This window comes from Podarcis pityusensis, assembly GCF_964106645.2.
Source record: "Podarcis pityusensis genome assembly, chromosome: 18".
In the NCBI taxonomy this organism is placed as follows: Eukaryota; Metazoa; Chordata; class Lepidosauria; order Squamata; family Lacertidae; genus Podarcis; species Podarcis pityusensis.
Window position 1 is genome coordinate 909,549 of NC_138043.1, and position 22,869 is coordinate 932,417.

The 22,869-nt window shown below is 53.5% G+C and overlaps 2 protein-coding genes across 6 annotated transcripts; one reads left to right on the forward strand and one right to left on the reverse strand.

Moving 5' to 3' along the window:
* The first annotated feature begins 1,644 nt into the window (after positions 1 to 1,644).
* CHERP (calcium homeostasis endoplasmic reticulum protein) lies at positions 1,645 to 16,346 on the forward strand. Of its 3 annotated transcripts, none has more exons than XM_080988814.1 (18): positions 1,645 to 1,748; positions 3,899 to 4,072; positions 4,955 to 5,139; positions 5,766 to 5,903; positions 6,719 to 6,870; positions 7,253 to 7,364; positions 7,461 to 7,550; positions 8,386 to 8,626; positions 8,731 to 8,903; positions 9,595 to 10,024; positions 11,311 to 11,549; positions 11,711 to 11,844; positions 12,599 to 12,685; positions 12,957 to 13,109; positions 14,029 to 14,139; positions 14,245 to 14,339; positions 15,057 to 15,242; positions 15,770 to 16,346. In XM_080988814.1, the coding sequence occupies exons 1-18, from the start codon at positions 1,709 to 1,711 to the stop codon at positions 15,772 to 15,774; spliced, it is 2,745 nt and encodes a 914-aa protein (XP_080844940.1). In that variant the 5' UTR covers positions 1,645 to 1,708; the 3' UTR covers positions 15,775 to 16,346. The 3 variants fall into 3 exon arrangements, with proteins under 3 accessions (XP_080844940.1, XP_080844938.1, XP_080844939.1); XM_080988813.1 differs by having other exon boundaries at positions 1,694 to 1,754; XM_080988812.1 differs by having other exon boundaries at positions 7,253 to 7,550.
* On the reverse strand, positions 16,345 to 22,845 carry LOC308467326 (uncharacterized protein C19orf44). Of its 3 annotated transcripts, none has more exons than XM_080988963.1 (8): positions 22,815 to 22,845; positions 20,367 to 20,933; positions 19,612 to 19,903; positions 19,194 to 19,267; positions 17,998 to 18,445; positions 17,795 to 17,893; positions 17,312 to 17,481; positions 16,345 to 16,812 (listed from the first exon to the last, which is right to left on the reverse strand). In XM_080988963.1, exons 1-8 carry the CDS (start codon positions 22,818 to 22,820, stop codon positions 16,726 to 16,728), a joined length of 1,743 nt encoding a protein of 580 aa, XP_080845089.1. In that variant the 5' UTR covers positions 22,821 to 22,845; the 3' UTR covers positions 16,345 to 16,725. The 3 variants fall into 3 exon arrangements, with proteins under 3 accessions (XP_080845089.1, XP_080845088.1, XP_080845090.1); XM_080988962.1 differs by having other exon boundaries at positions 22,737 to 22,834; XM_080988964.1 differs by having other exon boundaries at positions 22,730 to 22,834.
* Between the last annotated feature and the right edge of the window lie 24 nt (positions 22,846 to 22,869).

The window sequence follows — 22,869 nt, forward strand, 5'->3', positions numbered from 1 at the left end:
GCGAACCAGAGCAGCGCACGGAAATGCCGTTTACCTTCCCGCCGGAATAGTACCTATTGATCTACTTGCACTTTGTGCTTTCGAACTGCTAGGTGGGCAGGAGCAGGGACCGAGTAACGGGAGCTCACCCCGTCATTGCGGGGATTCGAACCGCCGACCTTCTGATCGGCAAGTCCTAGGCTCTACTGTTTAACCCACAGCGCCACCCGCGTCCCCCTTGTTTAGCTTATACGTAAATCCAACACTGGCATAGATAGATAGATAGATAGATAATGTTTTGGAAATCCAGGTTGTTTTTTTCTCCTTTATAATTTTTTTGCGTGCCCCCAAGAGAGTGGGGCCCTAAGCTAGAGCTTCTTTGGCTTATACATAAATCTGGCATAGAAAGAAAGAAAATTATATTTTGGAAATGTCCATCCAGGTTGTTTTTTTCCCCTTTAATTTTTTGGGGGGCTTGCTTAACTTATTCTGTCACAAGAGACTAGGGCCCTGCGGGACTTGACATCTTTCCGCAGGGCCTGCAAGACAGAGCTGTTCCACAGGCCTTTGGTCAGGGCACAGCCTGACTCCCTCCTTTGGCAATCATTACAGAACTTAAGCTTAAAGGTTGCCATCAATTGGATTTTAATTAATTTTTATAATGAAATGTTTTTAGAATGTTGCACTATTTTGTTGTTGTTAGCCGCCCTGAGCCTGGCTTCGGCTGGGGAGGGTGGGATATAAATAAAAAAAATTATTATTATTATTATATGTAAATCCGACACTGGCATAGATAGATAGATAGATAGATAGATAGATAGATGAAAGAAAGAAAGTATCATAGAATCATAGAGTTGGAAGAGACCACAAGGGCCATCGAGTCCAACCCCCTGCCAAGCAGGAAACACCATCAGAGCACTCCTGACATATGGTTGTCAAGCCTCTGCTTAAAGACCTCCAAAGAAGGAGACTCCACCACACTCCTTGGCAGCAAATTCCACTGTCAAACAGCTCTTACTGTCAGGAAGTTCTTCCTAATGTTTAGGTGGAATCTTCTTTCTTGTAGTTTGGATCCATTGCTCCGTGTCCGCTTCTCTGGAGCAGCAGAAAACAACCTTTCTCCCTCCTCTATGTGACCTCCTTTTATATATTTGAACATGGCTATCATATCACCCCTTAACCTCCTCTTCTCCAGGCTAAACATGCCCAGCTCCCTTAGCCGTTCCTCATAAGGCATCGTTTCCAGGCCTTTGACCATTTTGGTTGCCCTCCTCTGGACACGTTCCAGTTTGTCAGTGTCCTTCTTGAACTTATCTATATAAGTATAGATAATTATATTTTGGAAATGTCCATCCAGCTTGTTTTCCCCCCCTTTAATTTATTTATTTTGGGGGTGGGGCTTGCTTATCTAATTCCTAACCCCGCCAGGGCATCCCTGCCTCTATATAACCTCCGCCGCGCTCTCCTCGCAGCCTTATGAATGAGGCGCCGCTTCCTTATGAATGGAGCTGCGCGCGCAACTTCCCCTCTCCCCTCCCTCCCTCCCTCCCTCGGAATGGAACGCGGCGGGTGGGCGGGGCTCCAGTCAGTCTCCACGGCAACCGCGCTTGGCGGCCGCCGTCGCGAAGCGCCGCCCCCTTTTCCAGCAGCCGCCGCCGCGCTTGACGGCCGCCCGGGGCCTTGCGAGCCATTCGGAGGCGCTGCTCGAGTAGTCGCCGCCGCCGCCGCCATGGAGATGCCGCCGCCTCCGCTGCCGCCTCCGCCCGAAGGTGAGTGTGTGTCCCCCCCTTGGGGGGGGGTTGGGGGGGTCACGTGAGGGGGAGGGGTGGGGGGTCTCCCTCTCAGGCACTCTGCGTATGCTCAGAGGTCCGGTTGGGGCAGGAGCACGAGGAGCCCCCCCCCATTTCCCGACCCCCCCCTCGCCTCTTCCTGTGAGAGACCCCCAGGGGGGGAATAAAGGGGGGGTCCCCTCCTTAAGCCACGCCCCCTACTCAGAGTAGACCCCCCCCAAATAACTGAACCCCCGAGGACAAACCCCCCCCTTGCATGTCAATAGGTCTACTCTGAGTAGGGGGGACTGATCGTGGTTGGGACCCGCAGGAACAGAGAGGGGTGGAAAGAAATAACGAAATTATAAAATCCGTTAAATTAAATGTTCTGGTTTTTTCCCCCAAAATTTTTTTTGTTGGTTTTCACAATATTATTAACAAACATAAATCATCGCCTTATTGAAAATTACACTTATTAACTTTGTTAAGTGACTTCCTCACATCCCCTTAGTTGAATTTCATTGCCTGTGCTTTGAACGGTTTTCCAAATCCCAATTTTTATGAAATTCAACTTAAACATTAAGATCCTTAAATCGTCACCTTATAGAATTAAACATATTAATTCATCGCTCAACATAAACAAAATCCTAAGCCTATTAAGTATCTGCAAGCTGTTTCCGGTTAATTTAACTTAACAAATTTAACTAAATAGTAGTTAAATTTATTCCATTCTTCCTGATCTTCCTCCTCCTTCTGGTTGTGGACTCTTCCGGTTAGGTCGGCTAGCTCCGAAAAATCCATCATCTTCATCTGCCATTAAATGTTCTGAGTGTTGTAGATGGAACTGAGAGGGAGGGACGAAATAATAAAAATAGAAGAAGTTAAGGGGATGAGATCGAGTGCCTGCTCTGAGTAGGAGGCTGACCGTGGGGGGGGGGGGAGGAAAAACGAATTGAATTAAATATTAAATCAAATCAAATTAATAAAATAGACAATACAGGAAAAAGAAAAGGAATCTTGCGCTTGGATGGGTGGGGGGCAAGCGGAAGTAGCCTTTGGCAGGGGCCTGCAGGTGCATTGGAGTCACACCAAGGGAGGGGTTCTGGGATTGAGAATCAAAGGGCAGCCCCATATCTACCTACCTATTTGTTGATAGCCCCTATCTATCTATCTGTCTGTCTGTCTGTCTGTCTGTCTTTCTATCTATTGATCGCCCCATATCTGTCTGTCTGTCTATCTATTTATCTATCTATCGATAGCCCCATATCTATCTATCTATCTATATCTATCTATCTATCTATCTATCTATCTATCTCATCTATCTCTCTATCATCTATTTATTTATTTATCTATCTATCTATCGATAGCCCCATATCTATCTATCTAAATCTATCTATCGATAGCCCCATATCTATCTATCTAAATCTATCTATCGATAGCCCCATATCTATCTATCTATCTATCTATCTATCTATCTATCTATCTATATTTATCTATCTATCTCATCTATCTCTCTATCATCAATCTATCTATCTATCTATTGATAGCCCCATATCTATCTATATCTATCTATCTATCTATCTATCTATCTATCTATCTATCTATCTCATCTATCTCTCTATCAATCTATCTATCTATTGATAGCCCTATATCTCTATCTATCTATCTATCTATCTATCTATATCTCTCTCTCTATCTATCTATCTATCTATTGATAGCCCCATATCTATCTATCTACAGTGGTACCTTGGTTTACGAACTTACTCAGTTCTGGAATTCCGTTCTTAAACCAAAACCGTTTTTCCACCAAGGTGTGTTTTCCCATAGCAGCGGAGGACTCAATTTACACTCAGGAAGCAGAACATGTTCTGCTTCCAAGGCAAAGCCCCCAAACCAAAACTCCTGCTTCTGGGTTTGCAGTGTTCTTAATCCAAGTTGTTCATAAACTAAGCTGTTCTTAAACCAAGGCGCCACTGTAGGTAGATATGGGGCTATGAGTAACACTTTGGAAGGTGTTACCGTGCGGCTCCTGAGGATTTTGTGCTAGTTTGCTCCCTGTGACCCAGCAAAGAGCTGAAAGTCAGGACCTTTTCTTTGACACAAGCCTTGACTGGTCCTCCAATTTCCTTCCCACCCCCTGCCAACCCCAGACCAGGAGCTCCGCAATGTCATCGACAAGCTGGCTCAGTTTGTGGCGCGGAACGGCCCCGAGTTCGAGAAGATGACCATGGAGAAGCAGAAGGAGAACCCCAAGTTCTCTTTCCTCTTTGGGGGCGACTTCTACGGCTACTACAAGTACAAGCTGGCCCTGGAACAGCAGCAGCGTGAGTTTGGGGGGCCAGGGTGGTGGTGGGGCCGCTAGCGGGAGACTTTTTAGTAGCCACAACCCTGTAGAACATTTCAATATATCGGTATGGCACGTATCAGTTTTCAAAGGGTGCCAGGCACTCGCCCTGGCATCTGGCACTGGGTAGAGAGAGGGGCTTCATGGAATCCTTGGTTCTCTCCCGACCTTTTTTGGGGAAAGAATTCCCTTCCCTTTGAAACCCCCCCTTGCAAATTCTGGCCGGCCCTCCTTTTGGCTTGGGACCGGCCAACCTTTGCCGAATCAAATGTGAGTTTTGCTGCAGGGGCTCACGACCCGGCTCATCGCATGTCAGTGGAGTTGTTTTGCCATCTTTTTTTCCAATAAAAAGGGTTGGGGCTGACCTTGAAAGCCCTAAATGGCCTCAAAGGCCCAGTAGACCTAAAGGAGCGTCTCGACCCCTATCGTTCAGCCCGGACGCCTGGGTCCATATCCCAAGGGCCTTCTGGTGGTTCCCTCCCTGCGAGAAGGGAGATTGCAGGGAAGCAGGCAGAGGGCCTTCTCGGTGGTGGCGCCCTCCCATCAGATGTCAAGGAAATAAACAACTATCTGACTTTTAGAAGGCATCTGAAGGCAGCCCTGTTTAGGGAAGTTTTTAAATCGCATTATTATTATTATTATTATTATTATTATTATTATTTCTGTTGGGAGCTCCCAGAGTGGGCAGGGTATAAATAAATTATTATTATTATTATTATTATTATTATTATTATTATTATTATTGGAAGGGGCACCCGCAGCCCACGCAACACCCCTGAGTTGGCGCAGGGTTTGGAACTGTTGACCCGAGTGAGTGGCGTCCCTCCTTGATGGGCTCCTATCTCCCTCCCCTCCCTTTCAGTGCTGTGCAAGCAGAGCCAAGATCTGGAGCCCGCCCCACAGATCCAGCCGCTGCCCCAGCCCGCCCTGACCGAGACAGCTGCCCCCATCGCCACACCGCAGGGCACCCCCTCCATGGAGGAGTTGATCCAGCAGAGCCTATGGAACCTCCAGCAACAGGAGCAGCACCTGCTGGCTCTGAGACAGGTGAGGGCAAGCAAGCAAGGGCTCTTGGCTCAATATATATACGTATTGTTCTTCTTCTGTTTTGTTTTCTACATGGGTACTATTTCTCGTTTCTTTTTCTTTTTTTGCGCTTTACGCTGCGCACTTGCATTTTTGTACTTTTTCTTTTTTTAAATTTCTATTTGGTTTGTTTTAAAAAATTATAAACTTAGATAAAAGGCAGTTCAAAGTCAACTTCCCCCCATCCGCTCCAGCGGTCCCAATGTCAGTACAGTGGTACCTCGGGTTACATACGCTTCAAGTTACATATGCTTCAGGTTACAGACTCCGCTAACCCAGAAATAGTACCTCAGGTTAAGAACTTTGCTTCAGGATGAGAACAGAAATCGCGTGGCGGCGGCAGGAGGCCCCCATTAGCTAAAGTGGTGCGTCAGGTTAAGAACAGTTTCAGGTTAAGAATGGACCTCTGGAACGAATTGAGTACTTAACCCGAGGTACCACTGTATTTACAACTGCATCCCAGTCCGTTAAGGGGTGCAGTAGCCCTCAAGGGGCCAGGGCCTCGTTCGGAGGTGGGTGTGGGTGGGGGACGCTCTCTCGCCACCCGGCTCTGCCTTCAAGACCCTTGTCGCTCCCCCCACCCCCAGGAGCAAATCACTTCCGCCATCGCGCTGGCCGTGGAACAGCAGATGCAGAAGGTCCTGGAGGAGACCCAGTTGGACATGAACGAGTTCGACAACTTGCTCCAGCCCATCATCGACACCTGCACCAAAGACGCCATCTCGGTAGGCGGGGCTCGGGGGTGGGTGGGGTTGCATCCTGATGTCGCAGGGGGGCTGCCCCCAAAAGGCGTCGAAGTCCACATGTCGTAGCACTCTGCCCCAGAGGATGCGCTCTTGGGTCCAGCTGTGGATTCTCCCTAAAGACCAGTGCCGGATTTACGTATAAGCTAAGCAAGCTCTAGCTTAGGGCCCCACTCTCTTGCGGGCCCCCCAAAAATGTAAAGGAAATGAAAACCTGGATGTACATTTCCAAAATATTATCTATCATCTATCTATCTATTTATCTATCTATCTATTTATCTGTCTGTCTATCATCTCTCTATCTCTCATGTATCAGTCCTCTCACTCTCTCTTTCTTTCTTTCTTTCTCTCTCTCTCTTTCTCTCTCTCTCTCTCGCTCATATCTATCTATCTATCTATCTATCTATCTATCTATGCCAGTGCCGGATTTATGTATAAGCTAAACAGGCTCTAGCTTAAGGTCCCACTCTGTTGGGTCCCCCCAAAAACCTAAAGGAAAAAAACAACTGGATATACATTTCCAAAATATCATCTATCATCTATCTATCATCTCTCTCGCTCTCTCATCTATCTATGCCAGTGCCGGATTTACGTATCAGCTAAGCAAGCTCCAGCTTAGGGCCACACTCTTGGGGGCCCCCCAAAAAATTAAAGGGAAAATAAAATAAGGGAATATAAAATGAAAAACCTAACCTCACCCCAGAGGCATTGCTGCTCCAGGGAATCTCCCTTCTTGACTTTGTGGGGCACTTTTCTCCCCTTGGCTGCCACTGACTGTTCCCTTTTGTTATCCTCAGGCCGGCAAGAACTGGATGTTCAGCAATGCCAAGTCCCCGCAGCACTGCGAGCTGATGGCCGGGCACCTGCGCAACCGCATCACCGCCGAGGGGGCGCATTTTGAGTTGCGCCTCCACTTGATCTACCTGATCAACGACGTCCTCCACCACTGGTGAGATCCTGCCTCTACTGGGTCTGCTGGGCCGTTTAGGGCTTTCAAGGTCAACACCAACCCTTTGAGTTGTGCTTGGAAATGTCCTGGGAGCCAATGTGGGTCTTTCAGGACCGGTGTTATATGGTCTCCACTCCCAGTCCCCGGTTTAGCTGCTGCATTCTGGATTAGTTGTAGTTTCCTGGTCACCTTCAAAGGCAGCCCCACAGAGAGCGCATGGCAGTAGTCCAAGCGGGAGATAACCAGAGATATCTGCAGGCAAGGTGGAGCCAGTCTGTTTCCTTCTGCTCCGGAGGGCAGGACCCCCAAGCCCCCAGAGGGCAACAAACTGAACCTCAGGCCAGACTTTCTGAAGCTCCCCCTCTTCTCTCTTCCTTCCCAGCCAGCGGAAGCAACAGCGGGACCTCCTGGCCGCCTTGCAGAAAGTGGTGGTCCCCATCTACTGCACCAGCTTCCTGGCCGTGGAGGAGGACAAACAGCAGAAGATTGCCCGGGTGAGCCGCCCTGGCGTGGCCTCGGGGGTGCCCAGGGCCCTGCCTGGAGCCCCAGAGCCCAATAACAGCCCCTCTCTCCCTCTTGGTTTCCCACAGCTCCTTCAGCTGTGGGAGAAGAACGGCTACTTCGACGAGGCCATCATCCAGCAGCTCCAGAGCCCGGCCCTCGGACTGGGCCAGTACCAGGTGAGGGAGGGGAGCAGGAGGAGCTCGAGGGGGGGGGGCAATAAGAGCAAACGGCCCGGTCTTCCCCCAAAGTGGCTCCCTTCTTCAGGAAGAGATTTTGGAGAATAATAATAATTTATTATTTCTGCCCCACCCATCTGGCTGGGTTTCCCCAGCCACTCTGGGCAACTTCCAACAAAATATTAAAAATGCAATTAATTCACCAAATATTGAAAGCTTCCCTAAACAGGGCTGCCTTCAGCTGTCTTCTAAAAGTCAGATACGGTGGTACCTCTGGATACGAACGGGATCTGCTTGGCTTTCAATTTGAACTTAGCCTGATCTTTTTATTCCCCTTCCTTCCCTCCCCTTCCCCTTTTTATGAAGATTCCCCGCTCTGGGATCTCACAGCTAATTCTCCCCTGGTCTCCTCGCTGGCCCAAACAGGACTAACTTAGCCAGCTAGCCCTGGTGATCATCGAATGTTTATTGGATGGATTTCCCCCCTAAATTATTCTGAATTTATTGTTATTCACATTTCATACTGTATTTTATGCTGTTTTTTGTTGCATCAATTGTTTTAAATTTGTTGTTAGCCGCCCTGAGCCCGGTTTTCTGAACCGTGGGGTGTATTTTATAGTATAGTATAGTGTATTTTGAAATGGGGTTTCAGTGTTTTTAGGGGTTTTTGAATGTTTTATGTAGTTTTTCAGTTTCATTGTTCTGTATGGGACAATGACAATAAAGATATCATATATCGTATAAATAAACATTTATTATCGTTTATTATTATTCTCTGTCCTTCCCCCCTCCTCTCTCTCTGCAAATGCCACCCCCTTCGGCGTGGTCCCGGCAGGCCACCCTGATCATGGAGTTTGGCAGCGTGGTCCAGCCGGTCCAAGTGGCCTTCCAACAACAGATACAGACCCTCAAAACACAACACGAGGAGTTTGTCAGCAGCCTCAGCCAGCAGCAGCAGCAACAGCAGCAGCAACAACAGCAGCAGCAGCCGCCGCAACTGCAGATCCCACCTCCGGAAAGCGAAGTGAAGGCCACCCCCGCCCCCCCTCCGCCGGCCGCCCCCATCACCCCCACAGGTAATGTTGGGGTCCCCGTTCGTGGTGGGGGTATACCCTGCCCTCTTTCCGAGCCACAACCCCCCCCCCCAGGAGCTTGGCTCTCACGTCCGCCTTTGTTTCAGACGAAGGGAAGCCGCAGCTGCCGGACTCCGCCGAATACGAGGCCACGGGGGCTGGGGCCGCCGACCCGGCCACGCCTGGACCCCGGGGGCCCGGCCCCCACGACCACATCCCCCCCAACAAGCCGCCCTGGTTCGAGCAGCCGCACCCGGTCACCCCCTGGGCGCAGCAGCAGGTACTTTGGGCGGGCAGCGGGAGGGGAGGGCTTGGGTGGGGACCTTGGTAATAATGATAATAATTTTACTATTTATACCCCGCCCATCTGACTGGGTTTCCCCAGCCACTCTGGGTGGCTCCCAATAGAAGATTAAAAACACATTAAAACATCAAGCATTGAAAACTTCCCTAAACAGGGCCGCCTTCAGATGTCTTCTAAAAGTCAGGTAGTTGTTAATTTCCTTGACATCTGCTGGGAGGGTGTTCCACAGGGTGGGCGCCACCACAGAGAAGGCCCTCTGCCTGGTTCCCTGTAGCCGCACTTCTCGCAGGGAGGGGACCACCAGAAGGCTCTCAGGAGAGGGACCCTGGTGTCCAGAGTGGAGATGCTCCTTCAGGGATACAGGGCCGTTTAGGGCTTTCAAGGTCAGCACCAACCCTTTGAATTGTGCTTGGAAACATCCTGGGAGCCAATGTGGGTCTTTCAGGACTGGTGTTATATGGTCTCCACTCCCAGTCCCCAGTCTAGCTGCCACATTCTGGATTAGTTGCAGTTTCTGGGTCACCTTCAAAGGCAGCCCCACGGAGAGCGCATGGCAGTAGTCCAAGCGGGAGATAACCAGAGCATGCACCACTCTGGCCAGACAGTCCGCGCCCAGGGAGGGTCTTATTCCTCCCGCCCGCTAACCAAGGCCTTTTGTCTCCTGCAGCCTCCTGAGCAGCCCCCCTTCCCCCACCACCAGGGCCCCCCGCACTGCCCCCCCTGGAACAGCAACCACGAGGGGATGTGGAGCGAGCAGCGGGAGCCCGGCTGGAGCAACCAGCGCGATGCCCCTTGGAACAGCCAGCCGGAACCCGCCTGGAACAGCCAGTTTGAGGCCCCCTGGAACAACCAGCACGAGCAGCCGCCCTGGGGAGGGGGCCAGAGGGAGCCGCCCTTCCGCATGCAGAGGCCCCCCCACTTCCGGGGGCCCTTCCCGCCCCACCAGCAGCACCCCCAGTTCAACCAGCCGCCCCACCCACACAACTTCAACCGCTTCCCCCCGCGATTCATGCAGGACGACTTCCCGCCGCGCCACCCCTTCGAGCGGCCCCCCTATCCGCACCGCTTCGACTACCCCCAAGGCGACTTCCCCCAGGGTGAGTGGGGGGGGGCAGAAGGCTGGCTGGCAGGGGCTAGGGCGGGGGGTCCGGGAGCAAGGGGGTCATTTGCTAGGGCTGGGCGATAATCTGGTTTCCGCGCTGATGATATATCAGCCGCTAAACCTCACGATACAGTGGTACCTTGGTTTTCGAACATAATCCGTTCCGGAAGACCATTGGAGTTCCGAAATGTTTGAAAACAGAAGCGTTTACTTCCGGGAAACCCAGTTTAGAAGCTGCGCTTCGGCACGTTCGACTTCCAAAAAGCATTCCAAAACTGAAGCGTTTACGGCGTTTGAGTTCCGAAACGTTCGTCAACAGAGATGTTCGGATATGGAGGTACTGCCGTATACCAATATATCGCAGTGTTTGAAATGAGGATGGAGCTATAGATGACATGATTCGCGATGTATTTCCAGGCCAAAAATTGTGAAATGACATGTCACACGGTATGAACCTCAAAGCAGTTTTGAGCGATAATATTGATATGTCGCCCAGCCCTGGTCCTTGCGCAGTTGAAAGAAACTTTGCTCAGGGGAGGTTAATTCCCGTGGGATCCTTTGATCCGAAACCTCCACTGCCTTATGGGTTATCTTCGGGAGGAGAAAAGGCTAAAATAGGCTTCCTCAACCTCGGCCCTCCAGATGTTTTGAGACTACAATTCCCATCATCCCTGACCACTGGTCCTGCTAGCTAGGGATCATGGGAGTTGTAGGCCGAAAACATGTGGAGGCCGAGGTTGAGGAAGCCTGGGCTAAGGCATGGGTAGGCAAACTAAGGTGGGCTGGATCCGGCCCAATAGCCTTCTAAATCCGGCCCACGGAAGGTCTGGGAAGCAGCGTGTTTTTACATAAGTAGAATGTGTCATTTTATTGAAAATGCATCTCTGGGTGATTTGTGGGGCATAGGAATTCATTCATTTTTTCCTCCAAAACATAGTCCGGCCCCCCACAAGGTCTGAGGGACTGGACCGGCCCCCTCCTGGAAAAGTTTGCTGACCCCTGGGCTAAGGGGTAAAACCTCCACAAATTGAGAGCGGAGTCCCTAAGGCGGTTGGATGGTGCCGTGTCCGCCTCCTTCTGCCAAGCTGGTGCCAAATGCCTTCCTTTGGACCCCCGCCAGCGAGGCAGAGGGGGGGTGCCTTGTCGTCTGGGCAGCCCAGGACCCCCCGAGACACTGACCAGGCTTGCACCCCAAGAAGGTAGCTTCAACCCATTGCTCCCGTGCTCGGATCCTGCAGCTACTCGGGCCGTTCTGAAGCTTCTTCCTTCCTTCCTTTTCAGAGATCGGGCCCCCGCACCACCACCCGGGCCACCGCATGCCTCACCCAGGGATCAGCGAGCACCCTCCCTGGGGGGGCCCGCAGCACCCTGACTTCGGGCCCCCGCCCCACGGGTTCAACGGGCAGCCGCCCCACATGCGCAGGCAGGGCCCCCCCCACGTCAACCACGACGACCCCAGCCTCGTGCCCAACGTCCCCTACTTCGACCTCCCCGCCGGACTGATGGCCCCCTTGGTCAAAGTAAGTGACCTGGGGGGGAGCCGCCCCCACCCCACCTCCAGAAGGGCAGGAGGAGGCCTCTCCCGACCCCCGTGGCCTCTCCTTCCTGGTCCCAGGGGTGCAGGGAATTATTTTCCAGCTGGACTGTGTGCCATGACGGCTCCTTTCCCCTCCTCTCCCAGCTGGAGGATCATGACTACAAGCCTCTGGACCCCAAAGATATCCGCCTGCCGCCCCCCATGCCCCCCAGCGAGAGGCTCCTGGCAGCCGTGGAGGCTTTCTACAGCCCCCCTTCGCACGACCGGCCAAGGAACAGGTGAGAGGCGAGGCCTAGAAAGGGCTCCTTTGGCTGGCTTGTTTTTTCAAAAAATGCCCCCGGGTTTGATTGGGCCAGAGACAGCGAAAATGATGATGAAATTGTTCATGTGTGCAACGGCGGAGGCAAGGATTTTTATATATGAGCAGAAGTGGAAGGAAGCAGCAATCGCCGCAAAAGAAGAAAGGAATAACAAATTGATGGATTGTGCTGAAACTGGAAAATTAACCTCTAGAGTTAAGAGACTGAAGATGACTTTCTGACTTTTGGAAGACATCTGCAAGCAGCCCTGTTTAGGGAAGCTTTTAATCTTTGATGTATTACTGTATTTTAACATTTGGTTGGGAGCCGCCCAGAGTGGCTGGGGAAACGCAGCCAGATGGGCGGGGTATAAATAATGATTGTTTTGTTTTTTGTTTTGTTTTATTCTTCAGTATAAGACGGAAGAATGATAATATTTATTTTCAGTTTTACATTTTATACTGTGTGCAATGTTAGAAACAAATTGGCAGTTTGGGGAGTGGAGACATAACATCTTATCGAGTGATATGGGATGAGAAAAATAAGAATGGGAACCTGTGGTGATGATGGGTTGTCGTTTTTATTATGTCTTTTGTGGTTTTAATATCTTGATTTTATTCTGCAATCCGCCCTGAGACCCTCCAAGTATAGGGCGGTATATAAAGTCAGTAATACATTACGTGAGAACCTAATGATTTATTTTTTTAATGCTCCCCCCTTCTTTTTCCTACAGCGAGGGCTGGGAGCAGAACGGTCTGTACGAGTTCTTCCGGGCGAAGATGAGGGCCCGGCGGCGCAAGGGGCAGGAGAAGAGGAACAGGTGGGCAAAGGGCTCCGGGGAGCGTGCAGAGTGCCGCCGGCAGGGGGAGGCGAAGGGGGAGTGAGGAGGTGCAGAGGGACCCCCTCCCTGTATCCAAACCGAGTACAGCCCTCACCTGGAGGGAAGGAGAGTCTGCCCTCTGGACTAGAGGGGGCCTCCTGGCTCGGCTGCTGTCTGGGGGCCGCAGGGCCAGCCGAGGTTCCCGGGCGCTTTGGCTGCAGGAGTCCAGGGCTGTGGCGCCACTCAGACGCCCCTTTTCTCCCCTGCCCAGCGGCCCCTCGCCATCCCGCAGCAGCCGGTCCAAGAGCCGTGGGCGCTCCTCTTCGCGCTCCAACTCGAGGTCGTCCAAGTCCTCCGGCTCCTACTCCCGATCCCGGTCAAGATCCTGCTCCCGGTCGCGGTCCTACTCCCGCTCCCAGTCCAGGTGAGGAAGAGCAGGGCAGGAGGGCCTGGGTCTCGCTTGCTGGCGCGGGGGCTGGTTGGCAAGACTCGGGGGGGGGGGCTGGCCGGCCGGCCGGCTTCTTCTTCAGCCCACTTGCCTTTGAAGCTTTTTGGGGAAGGAACTGGTCGTTTTTCACGACGTGCAGCTAGCCGGCGGAACTCGCCGCCACAAGATGCCGCAGCAGCCGAGAATGAATGAATCTTTATTTGCGTCAGCCGTAGCAATAAAACAATACGATATACATAGAATAGTAATAAAAAGTCAGTTATATAAAATACATTTTTGGGTTTTGAATCAGTAGTCAAATAGTGGATCTTACTCCGATTGCCCCAGTGAAAAACCTTGCCACCTTTGCTGTCACCTGCTCATCTTGATCTGCCAAGAGAAAGGTCACTGGGGTAGTGGCTTGGCGACCCGGAATGGACGATAAAAGAGAGGTGATAATCCCATTCCTCAACTCTTTACGAAGAGGGCAAGCCAGAAGGGCATACGCCACCAATTCCGGACGGCCATTTCCACAGGGACGTTTTTCATGTGGGATCTTTTGGAATCGTCCCTCAAGTTCAGCCAAGGGCAAGACATTCAATCTTGCGAGAGTAATAGCGTGTCTGTATTATGGAATTTCTCTGTTATGGAGATGGGGTGCCAGAGAGTCGAAATAGGAAGGTGGGAAATAGCCAGGCCATGGGCAAAATTTCCATATTGTGGCCAAGTTGTTCTGACGCTTGATTATCATTTAGGCGCTGACAAATTAGGCTGTTTGCTTTACTAACACTCAAAGTGAGTAGCTGTCGTGGGGATAAACCACAAGAGTGAAGTTTCCGAGAGACAATTTTAGGGCAGTCTCTTCCCGAGAGAGAGAGAGGGGCTGACTTTCCTTCTTCCCCGTCCGTCTTCCCAGGAGCAGAAGCGGCTCTCAGTCCTCTCAGAGCCGCTCTCGGTCCAGGTCCCGGTCGAAATCCTACTCCCCCGGAAGGCGGCACCGGTCCCGATCCCGCAGCCAGACGCCTCCGTAAGATTTGACTCGGCGAAGGGGCTTGGGAGGGGAAGGGTTGGGGGTCGAGGGATCAACAAGATAATCCTCACGTCTCCTCGGTTTCTCCTGCCCCGTCTGCAGCTCCTCGGCCGGATTGGGATCCAGCTCGGGGCCCCCCATCCCCGAATCGAGACTCGGAGAGGAGAACAAGGGGCACCAGATGCTGGTGAAGATGGGTAAGGCAGCCTGGTGCCCGTTGGCTCTGTCCGTCAGGGGTGGGGTCAGTCTAGGGGGCCTGTTCCACTCCTCCGGTGGTTAGACGGTGTCCGGCTAGGAGGACTTGGGTTCAAATTCCCACTCGGACAGGAATTGGGTGGCTCCAAGGCTGGTCGTTGACTCCCTGCCCTGATGCCTACCTTGCAGGCTCGCTGTGAGGGTCATATGGGGAAAGGGAGAACTGTGTAGGCCACCCCTGGGAGGAAAGGGCAGGGGGAGATACGAAGGTCCTAGTAACGTGGAATTAAAAGCCTTCCAGAGGAATCGCCTTCTCTCTCTGGGGCAGCTCAGTCGGTAAGAGCACGGAGTTCTTAATCTCCGAGTTGGGGGTTCGAGCCCCACGTTGAGGGAAACATTCCAGGGGTTGGACTGGATGACCCTCGGGGTCCCTTCCGACAATTCTGTGGGTCTGCCTGCCAACCTAGAGCGTTTGACGACTGGGCAGAGAGCTGCAACCCGCCAGCCACAGCTGGGGCAAGTCGCTGCTGTGGCGCCTGAGTCCAGCTTTCAGGTTTGGGGGCACCTGATTGGCCGCTGCCGGGTCAGGACCCTTTGGGTCCGATTCTGCTGCTGCTGCTGGGCTCCTCTGCCATTGGGTCAGAGGTTTCCGGAGAGAGGTGCTTTGACGCCACCTCCCTCCCTCCTCCTGCCAACCGCCTGCTTTTCCCTTCCCCCAGGGTGGAGCGGCTCCGGGGGGCTGGGGGCCAAGGAGCAGGGGATCCAGGACCCCATTAAAGGCGGCGACATCCGAGACAAGTGGGACCAGTACAAGGGCGTGGGGGTGGCCCTGGACGACCCCTACGAGAACTACCGGAGGAACAAGAGCTACTCCTTCATTGCCCGCATGAAGGCCAGGGACGAAAGTAAGTGGGCAAGCTGCCGGGTCTGACCCCCGGCTGCGGGGAGGAGGAAGCCCCTCGTTCCATTTCCAGTTCGCTTTCAATCTATAGGACGGCGTTACTGCACCCTTGCCGGTGGGCTGCCAGCAACCACCTGGCGAGGACGGCGAGACCCCATCTCCCCGAGACGCTACGGCAGAAGGGCTTCCACGAGCCGCAGGGCAAACGTGTGGGGAGCCAGCAGGCTGCTCGGCCCCAGGGCTTTAGCCAAACCCTTCCCTTTGGCACGGGGAAAGCTAGAAAGGGGGGAGGGTCTCTTGAGGTTGCCAGGCCAGTGCGAAGGAGGGCAGGAACTGGGGCAACCCTCATTCATGTGGGTGTCTTCATGGGGACACCTAAGGGTACCCGCCTCCCTGCTGGCTGCAGGAAGGGCCCGCTTCCTCTGTCATTTCATTAAGTGTGGCATGCAACCCCCCATCCTGCTAGCCCAGGACTGTGGGCTTCTGCTGCCCCCGGGATCCCGCCTGACCCTTCTTTTTTCCTTCCCAAAGCTTAACGCCGCTCAGACCCGAGGGAGCCCAGCCAGTCGTCCATCAGCGCCCGAGCCCCGGCCTGGCCACGTGAATTGAGGCTCTCTACTGTACCTCTTGACCGCCACCCCCCTGCCCCAGATGACCCCCCTCCTGCTCATCGGGCTGCAGAGGGCTAACCTGCTCCCAAGAGTGTCTTTGCGAGAAGAGAAATTATTTGGGCCTTTTCTATTTTTGTACATAACTTTCGGGCAAGATTGAAAAGGAGCTGAGTAGGCCGACTCTTCCGTAGTGTCACCCCCACGCTCCTTGCCCAACCCGCCTGTTTCAAAACACGAAGCCGCCCTCCTTTCCTGCCCAAACGCCCCAAGAGGGGGGTGCCCGGAGACCACCGGCGCCCCGAGGGGAGACACAGCCCCCTCCCTGTACAGTAGACCCCTTTCGCAACCGCCCGCGCCCAGCATGATGTAGCGACTGTTGAAGATCGACTTCTGTACCTGTGAGACTTCTCGGCTGCCTCTCGGGTTGCTCCGAGTCAGCTACCCGCCTCGTTCTTACTGTTGCCTTCCAATAAAGAAAGTTTTTCCCCCTCCCTCTATACAGATTGTGCAATTTATTTTGGTGGGGAGGCCCGTCTCCGCATTCTCATCCACGTACAAGTGGTTTCATCCCAGGCACAGCTGAATTTTGCACGCTCAAAACACAGCCGGGTGTCCTTTCTTCTCCCTCCCCAATTCGATCTCTGCTGAGCTTTCTATTCAGGGCTCTGGTTGAAGCTGTATGGTCCTGGGGGGGGGGCTGTGCAGGAGTCGGTGGGGCAGTGGCCTCTCCCCCCTCTCCCGTGATTTGGATGGCCTCTGCTTTTCTTGCTCCGAAAGAGCCCAGCTCTTCATTCCGGTAAAAGTGCTGGCCGTTCCTGAGCAGATTCTTTCTCGTTCCAGAGGGCCAGTTCTGACGTCCCTCCCATGGGACGCTTTTCAAAAGGCAGCTTGCCCTCGGCACTCCAGTTCTTCTCGCAAAGCTTGCTCCACCGTCAGAGGCGGGGGCTTGTGGCGCTCGATGTACTGTAAAGGGACAAAGCAGGTTCAGACCCACAGGGATTTCAAATGCAGGTTAAGATACAATTTAAAATGCAGCCTCATTTTAAAGGAGCTGATAAGATCATAAGACTGTAAGGGGAGGGGAAACATAAGAGTCAGACTGAGTCCAAACCAAAGGCCAGGCGGAACTGCTCTGTCTTGCAGGTCCTGCGGAAAGATGTCAAGTCCCGCAGGGCCCTAGTCTCTTGGGACAGAGCGTTCCACCAAGTCGGGGCCAGTACGGAAAAGGCCCTGGCCCTAGTTGAGACCAATCTAACCACCTTGCGACCTGGGACCTCCAAAGTGTTGTCATTTGTGGACCTTTGTGCTCCACGGGGCACACCAGGAGAGGCGGGCCCGTAGGTACATTTTGGACTGCATCTCCCACCCTCCCCCAGCCAGCACAGCCACTGCGGTCCCAAACGCCTGCCGGGTGCCAGGCTGGCTGCAGCTGCCCTAAGGAGGGCCTGTGAGCGAGCGTTACCTCCTTGGCTTCTTCCAGGGTGTGGTAGTGGAAGCTCCTCTCTTCCTCCAGAGACGCCACCCAGGAGGCGTGGAGCTGGCGGGTGGCGTCTGCAAACTGCCGGATGAGCAGCACGTTCTGCTTCAGCAGCTCGTTCAGGGCGAAGACGGCCGGGCTGTAGGTGGTCAGCGCTGCGGGTGGGAGAACGGGAGGTGGGTGTGGGCAGGAAGAGAGGCCTGGCAGGGCCAAAGGCTCCCAGGTCCCCAGACTTAGCTCTAGGGCAGCCTTTGCTCAGGCCCCATAGGGAAGGGACCTCTCTTCTGGACCCCCAGCGCTTTCAAGGGGGACAGAGGCAACGCCGTCGACCGGCAGCAATGGCTGCCTGGGGTTTTGGAGCTAGAGGTCTCTGCCACCTGTTCCTGCGCCCTTCGGCATTCCACACAACTGAATAAAGGCTGGGTTCAGCTGGCGCTTGATTCAAGGATCGAGGGAAGGGAGGGGTACCTTCCAGTGTCTCCAAGCTCACGACGTGGCTAGCGATGGGCGGGGTCTCCAGAAGGCTCTCGGCTCCCATCGTTGGGCCCAGAGCTGCAGGAGCGTCGCCTGGAGGAGGGAAAGGACGAGACGCTCGTGGGAGACCGGCAGGGGCACCTGAGGCACCTGGGCTTTGCACGGATCTCGCCCAGCCTCGGCCGGGAGCGGCTTACCTTGCAGCCAGCAATAGGCCAGAGAGGAGCGGCCTGTCTGGATGGCAGCATCCTTCATGAGGACCCTCGCTGGCAGGCAGGTGGTCCTGGCGCCCCCTGGAGGGCAGGTGAGGGAGGACGAGGCAGGATGCTCAGAAGGCGCCCAGGCACCCGAGGGGTCCCTGGAGGAGGGTCGCTCCCCAGATGCTGCCGAGGACTCAAAGTCCTCCAAATACTCTGCGCTGGTGGGATTCTCTTCCTCTTCCTCCTCCTCCTCGGGATGGGAGCTCCCAGCAGAAGTGCTGTTTAGCTGCTCGGAAATCTCAGTGTCTCCTGGATCATCGTCTTCCTCCGTCTCCTCCTCCTCCTCCTCCAGGGAAGCAGCTTCTCTCCTGGGGGGGCTCTGGCTGACGGCAGCAAAGAGGGAGGCTCCCAGCTCCTCCTTTGACTCCGTAGGCATCGCAGGCGCCTAGAAAGGACGTTTTTCTGTGAGTATAATGTGAGACGCGGAGGCGACGAGGGTCTCTGAAGCACAGCACCCCCCCACACACACCGCCAACCTTGGAATGGCAAACTCCATGCTAGCAACTCGAGTCACAGCCCATCCCTCACCCCCAGGCAGGCTGCTCTACGCTCATCTCCAAGCTAGTCTCTTGCAGCTCCAGCAAATGAGTTTTCCCTGAAAAGGAAGAGGAGCTCAGTTCCATCAGGGCTGACTTCTGCTCCCTCAGGCAAGTTTTTTTGGGGGGTGCCTCTATTTGCCTTTGCATAGGAGGAAAATGAGCACGTCTGGCTCTTTTAGTTTTTTCTGAAAGGTTACGTTGTCTTTACATTTTTCTAAGTTGCATTTTTCCCCCCGTAATTTGGATGTTGATTTTTTGAGCCCCCTCGTGGTGGACCTCTTTTGGCCAGAAGCTGGCAGAGGAAAAAAAACCCTGGCAATAATAATAATAATAATAATAATAATAATAATAATAATAATTGTTATTAAGACTCTTGGTTGTGGTTTCCTTGCAATGCTCATGCCACCAGAAAGAAACAGACGTGGCAAATGTTTGGCTCCTGCTGAGGATGGGGCGAAATAACAGCAATATTAATAATAATTTATGACTTATACTTGGCCCATCTGGCTGGGCCTCCCTAGCCACCCTGGGCGGCTCCCAACAGAATTAAAAGCACAATAAAAAATCAGACGTTGAAAACTTCCCTAAACTTACTGCTCCTGACACTTCGGTCTGGCTGGCTGCAGCAGGGGCCAAGTCGTCCAGGCTCAACACGTTCACTCTGAAATCTGCAGCAGGGAATGAGATGGACATTCAGCAGCGGGGGATGGGGGGGGAGTCTCTCTCCACCTCCCAGGGTCCAGGAGCTGCCCCCCTTTTTCCTGCAATTCCCCACAGGAAGTGTATGACCTCAGAGGCTGCTCTTCTCACCACAGCAGCCTCCACAGTCGTTTGTTAGCCAAGGAGTGCCCAGGCCAGGGCAAGGACCCGGGTCACCTCATTCTCACCCTCGACCAGCCCCCCTCGAGTGGATTCTGCCCTCCACTTGCTTCCTGCTCCCTTTCAACTTGGCTCTCCCTTTGCCAGAGACACGCATTCCTCTGCTGGCGCATCTCTCGCACAGGCGACTCACCACTGCTGCTGCTGGAGTCGTCGTCGCTGGGCCCGCCGCCCGCCGCTAAGAAGAGCTCGTCGAGGGACCGCACCAGGCTTCGCTCGGAGAGAGACGCCTCCCTCAGGGGCACAGAGCTGGCGTCGGGGGAAGAGGAGCCTGCGGGGGTCGAGGAACGAAATGCTCCCCTGCTCAGCTGTGCCGGGGGGGGCTTGCCGGGTGGGGAAGGACTCCTGGGCGTGGGCCTCTTCAGGAAAGTTTTGCCGGGCAAAGGAGACCTCGGGCGGGAAGAAGGTGGGGACCGGATCCATTTCTTAAGAAAGCATGCGGGAGGGAAAGGGTCAGGTCACTGCGGCTCTGAGCATCCCCAAACGATCACGACCACCACCACTCCTCCTGCAGCCGAATGGAACCTGCCACAGATGCTGTGCTTTGCAGAGGCCAAGTTGGCCTCTGGTCTTCTTGCCGCCCGCCCCAATCTGAGCAGGATCTGCTCTTCTCATCTGAGTTAGGATCTGGAGAAGCCAGCAGCTGAGGGGCCACTGCCTCACGGGCCAGAGCAGAGGGCCAAGCGGCAAGTTGCTGAGCGTCCCCCACCCTGCCTTTTCCACACTTTTTCAGACAGAAGCGCTGTTGGGGAAATGTTGGGGTTCAAAGCCCAACACGCTGTGGGCTCAGCCTGGACGGCCAATAAAACCCAGACTGCCATTGTCAGTAAAACACGCCCTTCTTTTCCCCAGCAGCGCTGTGAAGCCTAGGCATGGCCCCCGAATTACCTTCCTGCCCAGCAGGTCCTCCTGCTCCCCTGATTCCTTGGAAAGGGCCCGCCTGCGTCCCTCAGTGCCACCCTGGCTGCTGCCTCGGATGGGGACCGCGGTCTCCTTCAGCCCCATGGCTTTTCCCAGGCTCCCTCGTCCTCCCAGCCTCGGCTCAGGGCTGCGGCTGAAGTCGCTCAGGGAAATCTCCTCGTCCGTCGTGGGCGCTTGGCCGACGTCCCCGGCCTTCCGGCTGCGGATCTTGCTCTCAATCTGCGCCAGCTTCCTGAGGACGGCGCTTGACCTCTCCCCTCTGGAGGCAGCGGCAAACCCCGTCCTTGTGGCAGGACTGGGCCTTGCCTGCTGGGTGTCTAGGACCACCTCCTGCGGTTTCTGCTTGACAAACCGGCGGCGGGGTCCAGTCTGCGGTGGTGTTGGGGTCTCTGCCAAGCTGGCCCCCTCCAGCTCCCTCCTTCCCAGGTCGGAGAGGTCGCTCACGTCACTGGCCATGTGGATGGCAGACAGACCAGGGCTTTTGCTGGGCTCCAAGGCCGCCAATCTGTTCCTGGGAGCCCCGTCCAGCTCCTCCTGCAGGGAGAAGGATGGAGGGTTAAGAGGTGTCATATTAGGAAGACGGTTGGGGGGACGACAGGAGAGCCAAGGTGGCATAGTGGTTAGTGTCAAACTAGGACCTGGGAGAAGAGGGTTTCAAATTCCCACTTGGCCATGATGCTCAACAGAGACGCAGGTGGTGCTGCGGGTTAAACCACAGAGCCTAGGACTTCCCGATCAGAAGGTCGGCAGTTCGAATCCCCGCAATGACGGGGTGAGCTCCCGTTGCTCGGTCCCTGCTCCTGCCCACCTAGCAGTTCAAAAGCACGTCAAAAGTGCAAGTAGATAAATAGGTACCGCTCCGGCGGGAAGGTAAACGGCATTTCCGTGCGCTGCTCTGGTTCGCCAGAAGCGGCTTAGTCATGCTGGCCACACGACCCGGAAGCTGTACGCCAGCTCCCTCGACCAGTAAAGCGAGATGAGTGCAGCAACCCCAGAGTCGGTCACGACTGGACCTAATGGTCAGAGGTCCCTTTACCTTTACTTATAATGCTCAACGGGTGAACTTTGGGGCCAGACACCGGCTCTCAGCTTAATCAAGCTCTTTTTTCCTCCTTAGGCTGGGTTATAAATGCAATAAATAAAAAGTGAGTAACAGGGTTCACCTGGGTAGGGTTGCTACCTGTCCTGTATAATACAAGACTGTCCCATATTTCATCCTGTTTTGATATAGTTTGGTCCTGTATTTCAGGTCCTCTCTCTCTCTGCCAAGTTAGGGAGCCTCTCTAAATGCATGTGTTTGAATGGGTGTATGAAACATCATGTAGTTAAGCTCTAGGTAGCCCAGCACAGACAGATTTACAAATTCATGTGCGTATGTGTACATGTGTTACAAATTCTAGAGGGGCCATCCTACTGGGCTGCAAGAGATTGGAATGGATTGCTCTGAAGTCGCTTCAACACCAGATGGAAATAAAAATAAAAATCGCCCCACCCTGTCCTGAATTTTGCCAGAACAAAGGTGGCAACCCTACCTGGGTGTGTCTTTATCATCACTACTGATTTCAACTCCTTTCTCTGAGGCTTCCTGAAGCGACTTGCAATAAGAAACAGAATTACGCATATAGAGATTTTGAAATAATTACGTATGCAATTCTGCGTTTTAACTACAGCCGCGCTTTCAAAGCCAAGCAGCGCATCTCCTCCAGGCTCCATGGGAGAGGACAGTCTCCTGCAGGTCCCTAAAAGCTGCATTTGCAAAAAACAAGGTTTATGATTTAAAATGTTTATGTTTTTATATATGTTGGAAGCTGCTCAAGAGTGGGTAGAGGAACCCAGTCACATGGGCGGGCTACAAATATTATATTTTATTGTATATTATATATTATTGTTGCCATTACTATATACTATTATATATTATATATTATGTATTATTGTTGTCATTATTATTATTTTATTATATATTATTAGACATATATTATTATTATTCCTGCTCTCCATGCGTGGCTTTTAATTCCACGTTACTAGGACCTTCGTATCTCCCCTCCTTTCATCCCTTACAAATAATAGCAATTGTATATCATATTATTATTGTTACTATTATTATTATTATACATATATATTATTATTATTATTATTGCTGCTCTCCGTGCGGGGCGCAGAGTAGCGACGCCTAACAGGATAAGCGCTCTTCACATGCTCAGAGACACCCTCCACCCTCGGAAACCCCTTGGGGTGACGCGCGTGACGTCACGCAGCCGGCCCCTCTGACGTCACAGCAGAAGAGACGTAAGACGTCACGGCGGCGGCACCTTCATTTTTCAAAACCAAACCCTTTACCCTCCCAGTGAGGCGCCTCCCCGTCAGCTGGGCCTGAGCCCGGGCGAGCGCCGCGCTCCTGCCCTCCGCCCGCCGCACCGCCATGGCCGCCGCCGCCGCCGCCGGAAGGCCCTTTCCCCGTCGCCTAGCAACC